The sequence below is a fragment of the Acanthochromis polyacanthus genome, chromosome 2 (assembly GCF_021347895.1).
Source record: "Acanthochromis polyacanthus isolate Apoly-LR-REF ecotype Palm Island chromosome 2, KAUST_Apoly_ChrSc, whole genome shotgun sequence".
Classification (NCBI taxonomy): Eukaryota; Metazoa; Chordata; class Actinopteri; family Pomacentridae; genus Acanthochromis; species Acanthochromis polyacanthus.
Window position 1 is genome coordinate 5,241,283 of NC_067114.1, and position 22,672 is coordinate 5,263,954.

At 37.8% G+C, this 22,672-nt stretch overlaps 2 protein-coding genes across 2 annotated transcripts in view; both read left to right on the forward strand.

The window, feature by feature from the left end:
- The window catches only part of pla2r1 (phospholipase A2 receptor 1), a 33,729-nt gene extending 25,057 nt beyond the window's left edge, over window positions 1-8,672 (forward strand). Inside the window, exons 24-30 of the mRNA XM_022195460.2 lie at window positions 396-631; window positions 2,750-2,939; window positions 3,045-3,179; window positions 3,763-3,885; window positions 3,963-4,139; window positions 5,860-5,895; window positions 7,539-8,672. Coding sequence (XP_022051152.2) covers window positions 396-631; window positions 2,750-2,939; window positions 3,045-3,179; window positions 3,763-3,885; window positions 3,963-4,139; window positions 5,860-5,895; window positions 7,539-7,756 — 1,115 coding nt within the window. The 3' untranslated portion in view covers window positions 7,757-8,672. The remainder of the gene's footprint in view (window positions 1-395; window positions 632-2,749; window positions 2,940-3,044; window positions 3,180-3,762; window positions 3,886-3,962; window positions 4,140-5,859; window positions 5,896-7,538) is intronic.
- A 4,318-nt stretch (window positions 8,673-12,990) lies between these two features.
- Window positions 12,991-22,672, forward strand: part of ly75 (lymphocyte antigen 75) — a 29,429-nt gene continuing 19,747 nt past the window's right edge. The window contains exons 1-5 of the mRNA XM_022195459.2: window positions 12,991-13,284; window positions 15,336-15,710; window positions 18,487-18,666; window positions 19,539-19,700; window positions 21,630-21,749. Of these exons, the coding sequence (XP_022051151.2) occupies window positions 13,209-13,284; window positions 15,336-15,710; window positions 18,487-18,666; window positions 19,539-19,700; window positions 21,630-21,749 (913 nt within the window). The 5' untranslated portion in view covers window positions 12,991-13,208. The remainder of the gene's footprint in view (window positions 13,285-15,335; window positions 15,711-18,486; window positions 18,667-19,538; window positions 19,701-21,629; window positions 21,750-22,672) is intronic.

Sequence of the window (22,672 nt, forward strand, 5' to 3'; positions counted from 1 at the left end):
GTCAGTGATTAGCAACATCAATAACAGCTTTATTTTTTATTACGTCGCATCAAATTAAAAGAATAACTCATCTAATCTATGTCTCTATCGAAAGAATTGATGTAAAATTGTCATATATTAAGATATTTTCAACTGAATACATTTTTCATCCAGCATCTGTCTGATCACAACTACCAAATATGAATTTATTTGCTGGATTTGAATGCTTTAAATGCCCATTTTTACATGACACTTCTGTTGTTTTCATGTCAAACTATCAAACTATTGCTGTAACTGCTGCTCTGCTGACTGATATAGAGGATAGCGAATCAATCATCCAATAATATTAGCTTGAAGTAGCCATTCTGATCTGTCCTTCCACTGTCTCATCTCTACCTTGTTTTTTCTTGTTTCAGATACAACCAAACCCCCCACACACTCCTATCACCACCCTCTCCCTGACAATATTGAATACAGGAGCCGCCGCTACAAGGTCGTGTCTGGCAACATGAGCTGGTACGACGCGTTGCATATGTGCATAGAGAATGATTCTGACCTAGTGAGCGTTACAGATGCCTACCACCAGGCTTTCCTTACTGTCCTTGTCAACAGATTGGCAGTCCCCCACTGGATCGGACTGTATAATCAAGAAGTACGTATCCCCTCATGCACTGTGTACTCTAAGTGTCTGCCCTGTGTTCGTCTGCGTTGGATTTGTTTTCAGGAGATTATGTGTGTGTGTTTGCCTGCTTTTCTAGTATGTCTTAAGAGAAATTGCTCAAGTTTTTTACCGACAACGGATAAAAATCAACTGCTTAGAGCTTCATATTTAGCAGACAGACATAAAAGTTTGTCGAATGCAGCACCGAAGTGAAGGAATATTACTCAAAACTATTAATTTACACCAGTAATCATGAATTGCAGATGTATATACACCTGCATTTACTTCATCTACATTATTCCGGTGTAGTATGTTGCAACACAGGACTCAATTGTAACTCCAAAGGATGGAACTTTGAAGATGAACCACAGTGCACATGTTTAAACCACAGGGTATGCATTGACCAACAGGCAGGCATACACAACCCCTCAAAGCTTCAGACCACTCGGGTCAGATCAAATTGATAATTTGGATAATATTGAAATACATCAAACTGAATTCCAGAGTTATTGCTCATCATTAAATCCTCAGACCGCATAGCTGAATGAACATGCTTGGAAATAAATCTTAGTAATGGAAAATGTGTCACTCACAGGTCTAAGAAAGAATTGCGAAACTTTCCTGAGAATTCCTTCGATGCACCTTTGTTTGTTTCACACAGCTACCGTTGCCTTTCATACATGTAGAGGTTTTCTATTTACAGAATGTACTTTCCCAGCAGACTATTAGAGACTTAACATTTGGATGCCAGCATTTCTGAGCCCCTGTGGAGTGTCTTAGTCATACAGAGGAATGAACACAGGAAGGAGGAGGACCAATTCTTTCTATGCCTCTCCTTTATTTTTCTGCTTCCTCTGCCACCTGCCATGTTCTTTTAACCTTTTAACCGTCCAGGTTTCATATTAACTCATAACTACAGCATTTTTTTTAGCATGGCAACTGTTTTTGACTGCCTGTTTTGAGGAGTGCGTCTCTGCTGTGAATCAGTAACTGGATTCAGGCAGTTTATTAAATAAAGCACGGCACATGATGCTTCTTTGATGAGAGGTGTAGAAACTATTTTCAAGTTTTTTGGGGTGGTTGTATTGTAGAGAAAGGCAAATCTTGTATGACTGAAGAGGAATTACTAGTCAGTAACTGTGATTTCATTATGAAAGTGAAACAAACACAGTAAAAACAGTCAAACGCATTGCCCACACAACAGAAACCGAGAATCAGAGGTGGTTATTCGTCTAAATCAGGAGTCTCAAACATGCGGCCGACTTTGTAAAGTGTAAAAATTACCGAGAAGACATTACATATTACATTTAAACTATAAATTAAAATAATTTCTAGACCATAACAAGTTGTTTGATCATAAAGTAAGATACTAGATTGCTCATTGTTCTTTTGTCGTTTTTGTTTTTGTTGTTCATTGTTTTTGTCGCTTTGTACCTTTTTTCTCTTTTTTGTCTCTTTTTGTTTTGTATCGTGTCGTTTCTCTCATTTTCTGTCATTTCGTGCCTCATTTTTGTAGTATTTTGTCTTGTTTTTGTTGTTTTTGATCTTTTTTCTGGCTTTTGTTGTTTTGATCATAAAGTAAAATACTAGATCATTCTGTTCCAGATAGCTGTGACTAAATGTTTTTGTGCCTTTGTAGATAAACTGTGATCGATGAGTTGTAATGTGTAAATGATAAACTGAGGCATAATGGTGCTGAAATTGAACTTAATTTTCTTCTGAAATTTCAGGTTGTTCATAATGTTTGGTAAAAAGATAATTCCTTAAATGTGAATATTTTCAGAATATACTTTTTGCACTAAAACAAAGGCAACATTTGGAGTGGTGGTTATTTATAGGTTATTATGCTGTGATTTTACTGGTCTGGCTCACTTGAGATCAAACTGGGCTGAATGTGGCCTCTGAACTAAGATGAGTTTGACACCCCTGATCTAAATGATGCCACATAGTGTGTTGGTGTAGATGTGGGTAACTCCTCAATCTTTCAGAAACACTTTTAGGAAATCAGATTATTCACTGTTTAAAGACAATACAATCAATTTTGCCTATGCACAAACTGGCATCCTCAGAGTTCAGCTTCTTGACTGATGTGTCGTTGCTTCTTTGCAGAGCGGCATCAACTACGCGTGGTCGGACGGCAGCGACACGGTGTACACACACTGGGACGCAGCCGACGACGACGACGATGACGACGACTTTTCGACCGAAGACTGTGTGTACATGGACGTGAGCGGAGGCTGGCGGCGAGCTCACTGTGAAACTCTGCTGCCGGGGGCTCTGTGTCACGTTCCTCCACCAAGTCAGCACAATCTAACACTGCATCTCTTCAGCTGCTTCTGTTATTCATGACTTTTTTTTTTCCAAGTGTGAAGTTGCTCACCACTTCTCCTGCTGTCTCTTGCAGGAAATAAGCCGTTTATCTCATACGACCTGGCGTGCCCCTCCACTTGGGTCAAATTTGGACATGGATGTTACAGCTTTGAGCCTGTGATGGAGAAACTTACTTTTGAGGAGGCGAGAGAGCACTGCAGGCATAAAGGTAAGATATTAGTTATATACCAGCTGTGTAGATACTGTCTGTGCTTTCATTTTATCTGCCGTGGCTCATAATTAGAGACATAAATGAGAGAAATTGCAGTTTTTATCACTTCATTCTGCTGGATGAAATTCAGACTCCCCCTACAGGTGACATGTGGGAGTTGCAGTGACATGAAGGTTTTCTACTTAGAAATATTACTCAGGGATTTAAATACCCTCTTTAATGCCATCTAAACCATCAGTGCTTTAGATTACTAGACTTGCTATACATTCACTGTATGTTTTTAAAGGAATAATTCAACATTTTGGTAAATATGCTTCTTTTCTTTCTTTCTGAGACTTTGGTGAAAGGGTAGGCACCGCTCTCATGTCTGTACAACTAATATGAAACAGCCAGTCTGGTTCTGTTTAAACATAATATCCACAAACTCTAAAGATGAATATTTATGACAACATATCCTGGTCCTATATCCTGTCTATTCCTCTTGACTTGTTTCGTGGCGACCTCATGGAAAAACGAATATTTTTCCCTCCAAAATGTTGCACCTTTAAACCCCACGGTCCTTGTTCTATTGCCCCTCCAGTCAACACCTCGGATGTTCTGACCATTGAGAGCGAGACGGAGAATCGTTTTGTTCTGGAGCAGCTGTGGTCGTCTGGCTTCCACCACCAGACCTTGTGGTTGGGGTTGTACTTCAACATTGATAGTAAGAATCTTTTACTTTTCACGTATCCTCCAGAAAATCTCAGTCTCATTGCATTAAACCGTTGGATTTGCGTTCAGCTGACTCCATGGCCTGGGTTGATGGCTCACCAATGGACTACACCAACTGGCCCAACAAAGCTCCAGAGCCCAAGCTGCTGACTGCAGATGCCTGCGTTACCACCAGGGTTGTTGACGGCTCGTGGCATCTGTCAGAGTGCACAGGGCGGCTGGGCTTCATCTGCAAAACCATCTCGAGTAAGTTAAGCTGTTGTAACACTGGCGCCTCCTGAATCAGTCACTGGTTCTTTGGCTTTTATCAGCTGTGGATACCTAAATTCTAAGGTGCTCATAAAAAAGTATTCACCGCCTTGAAAGTTTTCCTCCTTTATGGCTTTTGAACTTTGACTTTCTGAACAATACTGGTTTGGAACTCCTTCAGAGGGAGTCATAGGTGTCTTGGTGGCCTCGTTCACCCGTCACGCTCACTAGGTTTTTGAAGACGACCTGCTCTAACTTAATTTACACATTTGCCATATTCCTTCAATTTCCTTAAAGATAAATTTAACTGTACTCCACTAGATATCCAGTGACTTACATTTTCTTGCATCCATTCACGACCTAATGCGTTTCCATAACCTTTTCACTGAGTTGCTTGGAGTGTTTTTTTTTCTCATAATGTCGTTTTTGACAAGAATGCGTACTCAGCAGTAACTGGACTTTGCAGGCACATTTATTTCTACTACAATCTGCACTCAGATGATCTCCATTTCACTAATTATGTGACTTCCAGCACCATTTGGCTGTGAGTCACTTTAAGAGGGGTGAATACGAATGCAATCACTAATTTTACGTTTAATATTTTTAATGAATAATTTGTAACTTTGACATGATTTTTTTTTTAATTGCTGTCAAAAAACCCAAATTAAATTGACTATAATTCAATGCTGGAAAGCAATAAAAGGAGAAAACTTCCAAGGGGGTTGAATACTTTCTATATGCACCGTGTACTTTATTGCTGAGGTACCAGAAAATGTGTTAATAATGAATTGGCAAATAGCTCTGTTGGCAATATAAATGTGAAATATGAAGAGGATCAGATAAAGGCCACAAAAGCAAAAGCCCTGTTCATTGCTGTTTGGGTTTTATTTAAGGACTAAGATAAAATCGTACCCACAACTAGAAGCAGCCACTGGCCGCACTGATCATAAGATTGCTTGCTACATTAAAGGGATTTTTTTTTGTCTCGATAAACCCAAAAAAAAATCACCACCATATTCTGGAGTTCCCCTCAAACTCTACTCTGCATTTCAGTATCTTTCAACTGATTGTTTTGATCTTCAAATGTGCAACTGTACTGCTTTCATTGTTCTGAAAATGCTCTAATAAACCCCACTCTTTTTTTTTTAGCAACCAGCTGGTGACACATTGGAGCATTTTGCTGCTGAAATACTGGAAACCAAATTGAAAAAACTGTGAAAATTGGTCTTAAATTGGACTTGTAGCTGCCAAGTGTCCAGAAATAAGACTCCAAATACCTGACAATGTTGCTCTGTGTTTACAACGTGTTTCTGTTGACATAAAGTGGACGAAAACTACTAGTTTAGTACTGCGTGTACATTTGGCACTACGCAGACAGTTGTATTCATCCATTGGTGACAGAAGTGCTTTCGCTGTCATGTGACTGTTGTGAGGTTTCAACACTTCCACAGAATAATGAAGAAGTCTGTGGTTTTTGTAGAGAATTACTGCAGAAGTCTGTGCATGCTGACAGAGAGAAAAAGACGAAAAGTGCTGAAAATAAACTAAGCTTTGATATTGATGCTTTTGGTAATTGTAGCTGCACCGTTTTTGTTGTTTTGTTTTTTTTAACAAGATCACGTCATGCAATGAGAATTAATGCCAGTATAGATTTCCTCTTTGCTCTGAATACCCAGGATGATATGTGATAAGTTACACTGAACATGTTCTTTTGCAGATGCGATTACTGAGGTGGAAGTGGAGCCGCTAAACGGTAAAGTGCACTTTAAATCGAGTAACTTAATAACAAAATCATGTGTCCTGTAAGGGCCGAAGCATGCAATGGCTGTTCTTTCACAAAACGCTGTCTAAATTCACACTGGTACTGTTAAAACTCATTTTCACTCCTCATCAGTTTGACATGCTGCATAAACCCTTCACCCTCTCACTAGCTGAATCACTAGGAATGACCAGAAGTGCTTATTAAATGTAATGTTTGGTGATTAAAGTTTGTTTCTCTATTGAATTTTCTCCTTTTAACTTCAAAAAAGCATAGTACAGACCACTGACCTACCTGACTAAAGTTGGAATATATTTTTTCTTTCAAAACTGTTAAAAACAACAACAAAAAAACCCTCTCTTTCATGTCAGACTTGGAAAACAAATAGCAAAACAGTGCAGCTTTTCACAGCCCTATCCATATGTGAAGATGCCATTAGAGGTGGATTGAAGTTTCTTGAATTAAGATTATACTTTAAATCAGGATTGGCCTTCAGTGTGGAGGTAGGTTTTTGCTTTTCATGAGCACTGAACTAAGTTTGCTAATATGTCAACTGTTTAGGCTTTATAAAGGATCTCAAACAGAGTGGGGTTGATTTCAGTGATATGGAGTGACTGTTAAGCTTGGGGTGATATCATAACTATTGCTTAAAGGCTGTGGATCAGAGAACTTCAATGAGGCATGCCTGAACACCTCGACTTTAAAAAAAATTAACATTCAGGCAAGTATAAGCAAATAATCAAATAATTCATCTTTTAGAAGCAACACTTTCTACAGCTCAAGTGTATTTACTCGGGAAAAATCTAAAAGCTAGTAATTTTGGCAGCAGCATCCTTATATTTGGACGGCCAACATGAAAGTTTGGTTGACATCATGCTCATGCCTTAAGCCCATAAATGTTGTCAAATACATGTTTCTAAACCACGATAAATGGCAGAAATGATCGAGACAGAATAAAACGCTTTCTGGTGGGGCAACATAATACACGCAAGTCGTCAAATTAAGAGCTTGGGCTTTGACGAAGGTGATTTTTCTTAATATGACAAACTAGGAAAGGCAGCGTTGTTTGTATAGCACATTTCATACATGCTTTACATTAAAACATTAGAAGCACTGGAACGTTCAGACAAGCAGTTAAAATGATGAATACAATAACACATAAAAAAGAAAAAAATAATTAGAAATATATTAAAAATAAAACAAGTTGTATATAAGCTGTAATAGGAAAAGAGTGGTAAATAGAAAAGTTTTGAGCTGTGATTTAAAAGAAGTAAGAGTTGGTGCGAACCTCCAGCTTTCAGGGAGTTTGTTCCAGATATGTGGAGCGTTATGAGCAAACGCTGCTTCACCATGTTTAGTTCTAACTCTAAGTTCTGAAAGCAGACCAGTGCCTGATGACCTCAGAGGTCCAGATGGTTCATAAAGTGACAGCAGATCAGCTATTGTTCCTAAACCGTTCAGTGCTTTAAAAACCAGCAGGATCTTAAAATCAACTCTCTGGCAGACAGGAAGCTGGTGTAAAGATCTAACAACTGGAGTGATGTGATCTACTTTTTTGGTGCTTGTTAGGAACCTAATCCCGTCTGTACAGTGTGTGATTAAACATGCAGAGTGACTTGTTCTGTGTTGTCTTTCAGGTCTACACCACGGTATCATCCCCGCTGCAGTGCTGGTGGCTGTGCTGATCTTCACCCTGCTGGCAGGGGCGATCTGGTTTCTGTACAGGAGGAGCTCTGCACGTTTCCGTGGCCTCCCGACACTCGGCAGCGCTTATTACAGACAAAGCAGCTCTCAGGCTACAGAGTCCGATGGAAACGTGCTGATCACTGACCTGGAAGCTCACTCAGGAGAATAGCACTCAGTGACTCCTCTTTTTTTCCCCCCTCCACATCTGTGTTGTTTTCCCCCCATTCTGTCTGTATCTCACCGTTTCGCCTTCAAGCACGAATGCCACATGACACTGTAAAGCTGTGACGCTGACTCCTCAGGACGGTGAGATGGTGAGACGATGGCGGCAAGCCTTTCTTTCTGTGTCTGAAGGATGCCGGTTGCTCTCTAGTTGTCGTTTATTCAAATCATTTACATGGGACGAAGGTTTTTAAAGGTATTTCTTGTGCTGACACTGAAGAGCCCACGTTTGAATTTATGCTGTTTTGAAATAAACAAATGTCACCTAAATGATAATGGAAGAAGGGATGCTAGAGAGCCTTAAACTCGGTAAAAGAGGTGCAGAAAACAGAATTGTTTAATCCTGCAGCATTAGGATTATTTAATTGTAATTGGTAAACGGTATTAGAAAAGGTTTACAAGATTTAAACAGGCGATGGAAGATTTTGAGGGTCAAAAGTAACTCTCAGTGCCATAAACATGAGGCTGATTGGTCACAAATTTAAATTACAATGATATTTGTTATGCAATTTTGTATATTTCATTCAGAATTCAGGAGCTGTTGAATCTGTACTCGTGGTACATCTGTTTTGTCAGTATTACTTTTGTATTTTTACTTTGTCATGTGTATACAATGCTGTATATTGGTACCAGAGGGATTTTTTTGTATGTTTAAAACTAACTGAAAATGTGTAGGGCATGGCTGATGATTGAAGGGTTTTTGTCTGCTGATGCAAAGCAAATCAAGGGATGTATTTTGCACAGTTTTGTTAGTGTTTTAATAAATTGACTTTAGGTTGAGTAATTCCTGTTTCATCACTGAGTCGTGCTGTGTAACGCAAGAGGAGTCGAAGAAATAAAGGAAACTTTCTCTTTGCATGTTTCCTCTTTGACTTCTCTCTTTGTTCAAAGGCTGTTAAGACTATAGAATGTGTCATGAGTGACCACAGCTTGCTATTTCCTCTTTACGAGATAATTCAGGTGGAGGGATCCCTTTTATGTGTGTTTAACCCTTGTGTCGTCCTGCGGGTTAAATTGACCCGTTTTAAAGTTTGAAAATGTGGAGGGAAAAAAAACTTCAACATTTTCAACATTTTTGGGAAATTTTTGAAATTTTTTGGTGCAAAAAAGAAATGTTAAAAAAGTTTCTTTGAGAACATTCAGAAAAAATCAACCAAAATCCAGTGAAATTCGCTGGATTTTGATTGATTTTTTTCTGAATGTTCTTAAAGAAAATATTAGACATTTTACCGATATATGGAATCACTTTTGATATTTTTAGGATTTTTTTTGAAAGATTTTTATTCATTTTTTAAAGATATTTACAATTTTTATTTTTTTTATTTTTTAAATCATTATTTCTTGCCAAATTTCGGTATTTTTTTTTTTAAAAAATAAAAGTTTTAAAGGACTTTTCGGAATTTTCCTCCTGGAGATTTTGCAAATTTTTATAAATTTGGGGAATTTTTTGCTGAAATTTTTTTTTTCAGTCAAGGGAATATTTTTTGGTGCCTGTAAGCGAGGACAACAGGAGGGTTAATCATCGTTACAGATTGGCATATACAAAAATATTGCATTTTTTGAAACGGAAAGTGTAATAAAGTGAGACAGAAAAATTCTAACAACAAAATTGGCTGCAAGAAAAGTACCTTTGGCCCTGATGTGTCCTGTTTTTCCTTACAGTTACACACGTGGACAAAATTGTTGGTACCCCTCAGTTAAAGAAGGAAAAACCCACAATTCTCACTGAAATCACTTGAAACTCACAAAAGTAACAATAAATAAAAATTTATTGAAAATTAAATAATCAAAATCAGCCATCACTTTTGAATTGTTGATTAACATAATTATTTAAAAAAAACAAACTAATGAAATAGGGCTGGACAAAAATGATGGTACCCATAACTTAATATTTTGTTGCACAACCTTTTGAGGCAATCACTGCAATTAAACGATTTCTGTATTTGTCAATGAGCGTTCTGCAGCTGTCAACAGGTATTTTGGCCCACTCCTCATGAGCAAACAGCTCCAGTTGTCTCAGGTTTGATGGGTGTCTTCTCCAAATGGCATGTTTCAGCTCCTTCCACATATGTTCAATGGGATTCAGATCTGGGCTCATAGAAGGCCACTTTAGAATAGTCCAACGCTTTTCTCTCAGCCATTCTTGGGTGTTTTTGGCTGTGTGTTTTGGATCGTTGTCCTGTTGGAAGACCCATGACCTGCGACTGAGACCAAGCTTTCTGACACTAGGCAGCACATTTCTCTCCAGAATGCCTTGATAGTCTTCAGATTTCATCGTACCTTGCACACTTTCAAGACACCCTGTGCCAGATGCAGCAAAGCAGCCCCAAAACATTACTGAGCCTCCTCCATGTTTCACCGTAGGGACAGTGTTCTTTTCTTCGTATGCTTGGTTTTTGAGTCTATGAACATAGAGTTGATGTGCCTTACCAAAAAGCTCCAGTTTGGTCTCATCTGTCCAAAGGACATTCTCCCAGAAGCTTTGTGGCTTGTCAACATGCATTTTTGCAAATTCCAGTCTGGCTTTTTTATGAGTTTTTTTCAGCAGTGGTGTCCTCCTTGGTCGTCTCCCATGAAGTCCACTTTGGCTCAAACAACGACGAATGGTGCGATCTGACACTGATGTACCTTGGCCTTGGAGTTCACCTTTAATTTCTTTGGAGGTTGCTCTGGGCTCTTTGGACACAATTCGAACGATCCGTCTCTTCAATTTGTCATCAATTTTCCTCTTGCGGCCACGTCCAGGGAGGTTGGCTACTGTCCCGTGGGTCTTGAACTTCTGAATAATATGAGCCACTGTTGTCACAGGAACTTCAAGCTGTTTAGAGATGGTCTTATAGCCGTTACCTTTAAGATGTTTGTCTATAATTTTTTTTCGGATGTCCTGGGACAATTCTCTCCTTCGCTTTCTGTTGTCCATGTTCAGTGTGGTACACACCTTTTCACCAAACAGCAGGGTGACTACTTGTCTCCCTTTAAATAGGCAGACTGACTGATTATGAGTTTGGAAACACCTGTGATGTCAATTAAATGACACACCTGAGTTAATCATGTCACTCTGATCAAATAGTTTTCAATCTTTTATAGAGGTACCATCATTTTTGTCCAGGCCTGTTTCATTAGTTTGTTTTTTTAAATAATTATGTTAATCAACAACATACGCCACTGCTGCTCAGTGGAGTAGTGGTTAGCACTTTCGCCTTGCAGCAAGAAGATCCCTGGTTCGAATCCCGGGGTGGGCCTGGGATCTTTCTGCATGGAGTTTGCATGTTCTCCCTGAGCATGCGTGGGTTTTCTCCGGGTACTCCGGCTTCCTCCCACAGTCCAAAAATATGCTGAGGTTAATTGAGTACTCTAAATTGCCCGTAGGTGTGAATGTGAGTGTGAGTGTTCGTCTGTGTATGTAGCCCTGCGACAGACTGGCGACCTGTCCTGGGTGTCCCCTGCCTTCGCCCGAGTCAGCTGGGATAGGCTCCAGCTCCCCGCGCGACCCTAATGAGGATAAAGCGGTGTATAGAGGATGGATGTTAATCAACAATTCAAAAGTAATGGCTGTTTTTGATTATTTAATTGTCAATAAATTTTTATTTGCTGTTACTTTTGTGAGTTTCAAGTGATTTCAGTGAGAATTGTGGGTTTTTCCTTCTTTAACTGAGGGGTACCAACAATTTTGTCCACGTGTGTAGTAGGTCAGATGTTTACCATAGGACAATACTGATAAAGTAGGCCAGTCTTTTTTTTATTTTCAGTGAGATAATTATGTTCCCTGTACCCTTTGCACCCTGTCATACTGCACTAAAATAATCTCTTGACAACTTGCAGCACAAAAATTGTCTCTGTGGAAACTGTGTGTAATAATATAATAATGTTTTATTGATCCCAGTACAACACATTCCAATTCAATGTCTGACATCAGGATGTACAGCAATTAATAATTCATAGCAGCTTTACATTGTGTACTGATAGAAAAACCCACAGGAGCAGCTGTGTGTGCAGATAAGAAAGAGAAAGAGCCAGTTGGAGTGAGAACAACAACACAGAATGCGTGAGTGTCAGTTCACGGAAACAAGCGAGTGGGCGTGTACTGGGTAACTGGAATATCCGGGCTGTGAGGGAATGTGAAGGGAGGAGATCACACTCTGTAAAGATGAAAAAGGCAACGCTGGAAAAAGAACAAGTGAGCTTTCAAAATCAAAGTGTTGCATCTCTCTGTAAGAGAGAGACCAGCTCATAATGTGATTTAATAATATAAAACATGCAGGAACAGATTCAGGATTAAAGGCACACACCTTAGATATTATTATTACTATTATTTATAGAGGATTTTTTCAGAATAATTAGATAGTCTGGTTTAAATGTAGTATCCCTCTTTAAAATGTCTTTAATTTGGACTTATCATCTCATTTTATATTGGATTTTGTGTCTCTTTGAATTCATAGCCCAGAATTTATTACTTACTAATTACTTACTGAGCAAAAATGAAAAGATACAAGTCCAAAGTATATAGTTTAGCTTCAACAACAACAATAATAATGACAATATTTGTTTATTCATTCATTCACACAATCAGGTAGAAGTGGTGAAGAAATAAACCGTGCATATGTGTTGTACTCAATAAAACATATATATAATGTATCTATTCTATTCTATTCTATTAGATTATTATTATATAGTCACAGTGATAAAATAAAACATCTCACTAACTGAGGAATAAATAAATAAATAAAAGGAAATATAAAATTAAATAAAGTAAATAGAAAATTAAAATTGTGATTCATAAAAGTGTGGTTGTTTATTTGATATTGTTTGATTTACCATAAATATATTATTTAAATGATATACACTGTGATGTAAATAATTGTAAAAATATTATCAATAAATACTATAATATTGTAGAAAACAATACATTATATTTGGTTTACTCAATTATATACACACACACATATATATAGTTGTGGATAAAACAAAGTAAAATTCGAGTGATGTGAATTTTACTTTGTTAATTTACTTAAAGTAAAATTGTGGTTCATAAAAAATGTATCAAACAATTTATTGTTGCGTTTTGTTTGTTACAGTTTGATTTACCATTAATACATGTGTGCTTTTTTAACTTGCATAACTGTTTTCATGTCATGTTTTGTAACTTTTCTTCGGGGCGGAACGTGTCCGGTGAGCGTCTCCGTGTAAACCGGAGGTGGTTGTTGGCAGCTTGACTCTCGGTGTCTCAGTGGGACTCTGGTGGCTGCTGACAGCTGAGCGAACCGCCTCAGCGTCGGTCAGATCTGATCACTTTCACTTCGCACTTCGGGGGCATCGACCGGACCGCTTCTCTCCGCCGCCGTGTCCGTCCGTCCGTCCGGCCGGCAGACCCTGTATGAGTCCAGCAGACAGCCTCCACCATGCCGACCCTCCCCGGAGCCGCTCTTTGTTTGTTGACTCTGTGGCTTCACTCCTGCATGTGTTCTCCCAGTTTCGGTGAGTAGCTGCCTCCACAAGCTGCGGCACTTTGCTTTCATTTTTCTGCGTCACTTTTGGCGTGTTTTCTGACAAAGTTGGCTCCCCGGTGAATGCGGAGACGGCAAACCTGCTCGACCACAACAAGTGGAGGCACATAGGAGAGGCAGCTTTTCTGTTTATCTGCTTTTATTAGTTGGAAATAAGTTCCCATCCCCCAGGAGCTTTACAGCAGCACCATATTGTGACAGGTCAAAATGCACACTCATTCTCAGCTCTGTCAGCTTTCACTCTGTGATCTGCATTAATACAAGCCTGAGCTGCTGTAAGCTGATATTGTTTTCCATTTTAAAAGGCCTGCGAGAGGACTTATTGTACACATGGACCTGCTTTATAATCACAAAGAGCCATTTAGTTAAAATTAATCCCCACCCTCTGTCCACAATGTCTTTTAAAAACCTTTAGCAGCATCAGGATGCCATTTTCTCTACATTACTTCAGGAATGAAACTCTCTCTGGGGACATCATTTTTGTTATTCTGTCACTGACTGGTTTATTTTCCTGCTGAAAAGTATTCAAATAGTTAACTTAGTGGGGTTTTTTGTTTGTTTTACCAGAATATGAGTTACATTTGATAAACATTTACTAGTAGCTTGTTTTTGTAGCTTGATTAATTAGCAAGATGCTAATTTTTCTACAATATTTCAGGAATAAAACTCTCTCTGGCGACATTATTTTTTGTTATTCTGTGAATGATTGGTTTATTTTCCTGCTGAAAATTATTCAGATAGTTAAATGAGTGGGTTTTAAAAAAATCAAGATATGGGACAGACATTGACTAGTATTATTCATGTAGCTTAAATAATTAGCAAGATGCTATTTTCTCTGTAACATTTCAGGAAGAGAACTCTCTTTGGGGACATTTTTTGGTTATTCTGTCACTCACTGGTTTATTTGTCAACTGAAAAGTAGTTAAATTTAAGAAGAAATATTTGTTTTATTGAGTTAAATGAGTGGTCTTTACCAGAATGTGGGTTACACCTGATAGACATCTACTGGTATTAGTTGTGTAGCTTAATTAATTAGCATGATGTTCATTTCTCGACAGTGTTTCAGAAATAGAACTCTCTGGGAGACAATATGTTACTATTCTGTGGCTGAGTGACAAATTTACCTGATTAAAAATAGTCAAATTAAAACAGAAACCTTTATTTTATTGAGTTAAATGGATGGTTTAGCAAGAAAATGGGTCACATCTGATAGGTACTACTATTCTCTGTGCAGTTTATTTAATTGACAAATACAGTCCAGCTGGCAGTTATCAATTAATCAATCAGACTTTATTTGTTCACTTTTCAAACAAACCAAATGCAGTTTAAAGTGCTTTACATGCAACTGACCAAACATCAGATAGGAAGCAGATTTAGAGACTAATGCACATCGAAACAATGGAATAAGAACTAATATTTGACTAGTAATTAAGATTGTAATAGATGCTAAAAACAACACAATCAATAAGAAAAAAATTACACAGAAGAGGTTTATTATAGTAAAACTGTAAAATGTTGATTAAATAAAATAAATACATAAATAAATTATTTAAGAAAATATTTATCTTAAGTTCGACAAAGTAAAACAGTAAAATTTTGATTAAATAAAATAAATAAATAATGATTAATTTTAAAATGTACCTGAATTTGGAGGGTTTAACTAATAGTAAAACAGTGAAATGTCAATTAAGTAAAATAAAATAACTAAATAGTAATGATTTTTTAATTTTAATTTGGAGGGTTTTCCTATTTATTTTGGCTGTATTACAGATATAAAGATATTCTTTGCCATTAGTTTATCTGAGATTTTTCCCAAGTCTAGTGTGACAGAAAGTGTTTTTATCTCATACAACATCCTTTGCTCAAGAAATCAAACAATCCATCAGTATTCTTGTGTCTTATTGTATTTTATGGCCTAAAAAGATGGCACAGACTCAGTGATCATTTCATATTAGATCTAAAGGCTTTAAATGGATGTCAGTCATTTCTTAATCGGAGGTCTTTTCTGTTCCTTCATCACAGAAGATGAAGCTTTCACCATTCAGCACTCGAGCTCAAAGAAGTGCCTCGCTTCAGGGACTTCGGCAGACCTGATCCTCGCCACCTGCGACCCGAACAGCAGGTCCCAGCAGTGGCTGTGGGGCTACAAACGCCAGCTCTACAACCTGAACACGTCGCTCTGCCTGGCCTTCAACGTCCACACCAAGACCCCGGCCCTGGTGGACTGCGGCTCCAGCCTGCCGTTGGGGTGGCGCTGTGCGGCCGACGGATCCGTTTACACCGTCTATCAGATGGGCCTGGTAGTCAGCGGAGGCAAAGTTGCAGCCAAACGGGACTCTAATGACACGTGGGTTAAAGCAGGATCTCAGGACAACATCTGCCACAGGCAAGATCGTGGTGAGTGTGGCTTCCTATCTCTCACTGGAAAAATGCCCCTCTCAAAACAAGAAAAAACAACTTATTAAAAGGAACTTTTACCTTGAAGTAAGTGAAAAATCTGCCAATAGAACAAGTGAAAAATGGCTTGGTAAGATTTCTTGAAATAAGATGTGATATTTAGAATATTGAGATCTTAAAATTCGCTGGGAAAACTTATTTTAAGCTCTATTTTACCAGGATTGTCAAGCCTAGGGGTCCTAAAATAGGCCAGACATGCTTGAAAAAAGAAGAAGCAGTTTTTCACTCAAAAATAGATATTTTTTTCATTTATCCTCCTAATTTGAGATGTTTTAACCCTCCTGTTGTCTTCACAAATATTGTTTCCTTGTCTGATAAAAATAAAAAAATCAGCAAAACAATTCCCCAAATTTCTGAAAATTTGCAAAACCTTCAGGAACAAAATTCCAATAATTCCTTAAAATTTTTATTTAAAAAAGCAAATTTGGCAAGAAATTTTTTGTCAATCTTTTCAAAAAAAAAATTAATAAAAATCTACCAAAAATCCTAAAAAATATCTAAAGTGATTACATTTATATCAGTAAAACTTCTAATATTTTCTTGAAGAACATTTTTAACATTTTTTTCCACCAAAAAATATTCAAAAATTTCACAAAAATGGTGAAGATGTGGACATCAGAAGTTTCACTGTGAAAATATTTTTTTTCCACAATTTCAAACTTTAAAACGGGTCATTTTTGGACCGCAGGACGACACGAGGGTTAACCTTATTTTGAGTTTTCTTGTAAAATACAACTCAAACCAAGATAATTCCAGGATCATTTGACTGAACATGATATTTACGATGCGTTGTCTTAAAACAAGTCCCTCCATCTTGCTGAAATGTCACTTGTTAAGTGAATTTATCTTAAATCAAGTGGGATGAGACATTTTGACTGAAAATAAGACAAACAGACTGAGTAAGATTTTGAGTTTTTGCAGTGCTGATCTGAAATGCTTCCATGGACTGACTAATGCTGGAGGAAACTGATGGTCGAGTGTTAAATTCAGTTTGTGTTGCAAATTAAACCTCGTCAGTTGACTGTGAAGCGATTCTAACCCTGTGATACTTTACACCTTTGTATATACGAGTGTCACTGGACCAAACAGGTTCTGGTGGATTTTGAACAAAGCCTGACTGGTTGGTTGGTTGTCCTCATTCCTATCAGTGATTTCTTCCTTTTATGAGAGATAAAAACATGTGTCAGATTTCAGGTTAAGATATTGGACTCCCTCTGAAACGCGAGTGTACCGCACTTGAAACTGTGTCTTTTAGGGAGTTTCTATCATCTGCACTGTATGATTGTGCAGCTGACTAAACTGACTTTCACTTTCATTTCCCGACTGTTTTGGCCCACTTTTTTATTAAAACATCTACTTAAAATTCAGTAAACATCTGCTTATTTGATAGCACATTTTTACAATAATTTTGGTTTTATATTTATTAAAGCTGGAATATCATTCAGAGACTTATAGTAGCGTCAAAAGAAAGTGATTCTTTTTCAAATATTGAATAATATTAATAACAAGTTTTGCCAAAATGTAAAAGGTAACATCTTTTTCACGTGGCTGGATGCTTTTAATTCATTGTCACATATTTAGATTTATTTTCAGAGGATACAGGAAATGAGTCTGAGTGCTGGAGCCTGTTCACCATGTTTTAACTCACTGTGGGCTCATTTTTTTACTGCGTTATAAAGTCCTCAACCTCTGTGGAAACAGCACGGTCATGACTAGAAGTAGATATAACTGTCTTCTGTGCGGTCTGACGCACTTACGATGCCATAAATTATAAAACGAGAACGAAATTGTGTGAAATTTTGTTGATTATTTTACAAAACTACAACAAAGCTGGAATCAACATGCACAACATTTTTGGTCTTAGAAATGCTGTGATAAGATAAGATGACTCTATGTACAATAGATATTTTGCTTTTTAGATTTGTATTGTGTTTCTATATTTGTTTCCTATCTCCTCTGTGTAAACACAGACTACAGTTTAATCCACTTCCGCTGAAAAGTTCTTGAATTTTTGTCATGTAACCGTCAGTCGTAGCTGAGTCACCAATGGTTTCATGGTTGCGCTGAAAATCTTAGAATTTTTAGCTTTTTACAGAATCTGGTAAGAACAAACTGGTAATTTTTTGGCAATTTTGACAGAATAAAGTGACATGATGTTTTTAAGCTTAGGTGTGGTCAAGCTTTACAAGGGAACTGCACACCACATGTGATTAGTTCATTTGAATAGAGAAGTTTAAATGTTTCTTTCTGTTTCAAATACTGGCTAAATAATAATGTAGTTTTGGCTTAAAAAAAAAAAGAACATCCCTTTTAATCCTGTCAGCAGCTTTCGGAGTTCAGATGGTTAGCTTAGCTTATATCATCTTTAAGAAAAAATAATGTAGATGATTTAGACTGGAACAAAGATGCATTCACATGCCGTTTTATGCATTTATCCGACTCAAAACTTTCCCGCAGTAGAACATTTTATTTTCCTGCAGTCTCTTTCTATCTTTAAAGCGGCAAATCTTCCATTGTTGTATCTTCTGTGACTTGATTTTCGACAAGAAGACGGTTTTGGTTATTTTGCACAATAAACAGGATCTGATGTAAGTTTGAGGTGTTCATGTCAAAACCTGTGCTCAGTGTTGTGTTCTATAGATGCTTTGATGTTCGCACAAGTCACAATTTGTGACCACAGAAGCTTGTGATTGGTGACATGAGTTTCTCCTCTCAGTTCCAGTTGTCCACACGGCCAATGGAAACTCTTTCGGCAGCCCCTGTGACTTCCCCTTCAAATACAACGGCAGCTGGCACTTCGGATGCCTCCCTGATGCAGACTTTAGTGGACTGTCCTGGTGTGCCACAACCTCAGACTATGACCAAGACGGGAAGAGAGGACACTGTCTAACACCTGGCATGTTGCACTTTTTAATAATATTAGAATCAACTGTTCTGTCTGTTCCATGGCTGGATATTTTACAGGACAAAATCATGAGAGTAATGACTTCAAAGTAGTGGAATACATCTGTTTTCAGGCCTAAAAATCAACATGGCCGCCTATAACCAAACACCACATGGCATTTTTAGAGAAAGATTCTTCTAAATATTATATATACAATTGAGTAAAATTGAAATTGAAAGTTATTTTTAAAGATATTGTAGCACACTTGACTTACACACTACTTTATATGAAATAAGTCAGAAAGCCTTGGAGTCTGGCCAGTCTTTTCTTCAGGAGGAAATGACATCATGTGGAGCAGGTCATGTGATCTGGAATTAACACACTTCCTTGAGAGGTGTTTTTGTAATGGCTAACTTAGTTGAAAGTGATTTCTCAGACACAGATATAATTTGCTATTTTTTTCATGTAAAATTTGATATATTTCCAAAATAGAAACATCTGTCATGACCATCTCAACTTAATAAAAGAACACAATCGAAACAATTTTTAAATAAGCTCATTTTATTATTATTTAGCAAATTATAAGGTGGTTGTTATTAAATTGGGACAGTTATTTAGTTGACATTTTAGTGATATCCATTCATTTTTTTATTAACAAGTGATTGTTTCCATAATAAATAACTATGGAATTTGTAAAGACATGATCATAATGATCATAACATTTTTTTTTAACTTTTAATAAAAATGTATGCAAGATATATCCCATGGACTTCACAAGTCCCTCAATTATATATATTGACCCAATTAATGTTGAATTAGATCCTGCATTTTAAAAAACAAATGAAGCAGATAAGCATATTGACACTCTCTCTTTGGCTTTGCAGAGGAGGGTTGCAGCACACTGTTTGCCAGCCCTGAGGGGGAGTTTTGCTACGAGTTTGTATCCAGTGCTGCGGTGACCTGGCATGAAGCTTTGGATTCATGTCGCAGTCAGGGAGCCGATCTGCTCAGTTTGTCTGAAGCCGAAGATCTCAACTCCACAACCCGTAAGACTGACCGATCACTGCTGTCGCTGCTTCACTCTCTATATCTGTTCCTCGTTTTTCTCCACCTTTCTGATGGCAAAAAACACAAAGTCTTCAAAGTTATCAGCATCACAGCATGTTGTACTCATCGTCAACACAATCAGGTCCTCTGATAGGACAGCAATGCCTCATTTCTAAGGATAAAAAGTGAATTTGACATTTAAAGAGAAGAGAATGATCATCTGGCCTGAGAAAAGTGAACAGAAACCAATCACTTGAGATTGACTGATCATCAGCCTGGCTAATTCTCAGCTCTTTGCATTGGCTACTTTTTAAAATTGATTCCCAATGAAATACATTATTTAAACATGAGCTGCTCTGTTTCTGACACAGCTGCCTCTCTCTAACTGGAGCCCGTGACCTTGATTGATTAGATGTCACAGGTTATAGCCTGAAAACACTCAAGATTAGATGCTGAAGAGTGAAGTGTGTAAAACAAAATTGAACAAAGGCATTTAGCAAGTTTTTTGACACCACAATTTTCATTTTCACTGCAAATCTATGCTGGTATGACATGTCAGTTTAAGTATCTATTAATCTGCTTGATTATTTATAATCAGCAATGGTATGAGTGTCATCAACTCCGACAAATCAAGTTTCAAACTCACGGAAACAAAAAATTTTACTGATTTGAACCGTATCACACATTCTCTTCATGAAACTGATTATCGTTCATAAATATCACATCGAGCTTTCTTATTTCTCGACACTGATCTTGAGAAAAGCAATAAATCTCTTTTATCACACACAAAAAAAACCTTCAAATACATTGTGTTGTCTTATTGTGATTTAATTTATATACAGGGGCATCTTCTACATGCAGTATCTTTGTTTACTTCTTCCTCCCTCCTCCAGTGTGCTTTTCATTGTGCTGCTGTCAGTTTGTTCCTCGGCTTCTTCAATCTATTGTTCTTTATGTGAAAATAAAATAAAAGATCAAAAGGGAGAAAGAGATAACTCAGAACCATCTCTTTGTGTGTGTGAATGCACGACCTCATTTGCACACTCTGAGTCTAAACAGATGCTGACGGTTTTGTTTGTAATTGCAATAAATCCGCTGCACAGTGTGCAACTTAACCACATGCTGCAAGAGAGGACGCCTTTTTGTGACTCAAGTTGAAGCATGAGAGATATTTAAAGAGTAACTAAACAGCCTAGTAGGCTCAAAGATGCGTGAGGCTTTTTAATTGGTTGCAGGTCAGAGGAGCTTTTCTAGAAACGTTAAAAACACTGGTGAGATTTTTTGCGAGCTTTTTATCGCTTCTGGATGTCACATGGCTCGTATCCAAAATACTGCACGCTCTCACGTTAACGCTGTTTGCTGTGTGAGCCCTCAGCTTCTCTATTTGTAAAACTTAAACCGCTAAACAAACCTGTGAAGGTGGAAACTGCTTGAAGCATTACAAAGTGCGACTCAAACACCAGCAGTTTCCTTTTTCCGACACAGTTTCATGTTCTTGTTGGGGTTTGACTTTCCTTTTTCCATTCTCCTACATAATCAGTTTATTGTAGGGACGTCCGATATTGGCAGTTTTTGCCAATATGACGATATTATCCAACTCTCAATTTCCGATTCTGATATCAACAGATGCTGATAAAAGTGGGCTGTTTAACTAATTGTAGGTAACATTGCATATCTTCTGTCATGGAATTAACACAGCATGCCAAATTTTGGTAAATTCTGGTAAATGCCGGTGAAATCCAGGCATTATTTTATCGGTTTTCATGATAGGCAAAAAAAAGATAACAATATTGACCGATATTACATTTTTATGCCAATATCGGGCCGATAATATCTGTGGGTCGATATTATCTGACATCCCTAGTTTATTGTGTGCCTTTGTGTTTTATTTTGAAATTCATATGTCTTTGTGGTGTTGCATTTTGCAGTATCGGGCGGCCTTCGCAACATGCCTGAGAGGATGTGGATCGGCCTGCACCAGTTGGACTCTTCTCAGGGCTGGCAGTGGTCAGACGGCTCCCCGCTGTCTGTTTTGCGCTGGGAAAATGGTAATTTTCTGCATTTTTTCTTCTCCTCTGTTTTTCTTTGTAAACTCATTTTCCGAGAGCTGATCTGTGTCAACGGAAAGAATCGTCAATGTTCCACAGAAAAATTAGAGCCGTACATGTCAGTTTATGACTGTAATAATTGTGAAGCTTGAAAAATGTAAAATCTGCAGTGTTGTATGTAAAATTTACTATATATACTGGGAAGCAGGCAATCAGATATGGGGTTCTGCAGGGGTCTGTTCTTGGTCCTTTGTTGTTTTCATTACACTTGGTGCCATTGGGTGATATCATGCATTCTGTTGGGATTGCCTTTCATTGTTATGATGATGACCTGCAGGTGTATGCATCAATTACTCCACTGGCTCCCAGTTCATGTTAGAGCTGATTTTAAGATACTCCTATTAACATACAAAGCTGTAAATGGCACTGGGCCATCAAATTTAAAGGAACCGGAAGTCCCATATGAACCAGGAAGGTCCTTGTGCTCCCAGGGGACGTACCTGCTGAGCTGACGGTCCCTAGAGTTAAAAAGAAGACAGTTATTGCGTGGGCTTTTTATTGCCGTGTACCGTCTTTATTGAACGCTCATCCTTCTGACGTTAGGCAAGCTTGCTCAGTAGAGGTGTTCAAAGCAAAGCTAAAGACTCGCTTGTTCTCTGCTACATATGAATCAGAAATTGTGAGGAACTGTGTCTTCTTAGATACTGTTTTATTGTTTTATTGTAGTTTTTGCTGCTGCTGTGTCTTCTCAGCCATAGTTCAGTTTCAATATCAGTTATTTTATTGTAATTTATCTGTTGCTTGCCCTGTAAAGCACTTTGATTTGAAAGTGCTATATAAACAAAGTTATTATTATTATTATTATTATATAACTAACATTGTGCAGATAATAGGCAGCTACTAGTAGTTAGATGTTGGTGGTA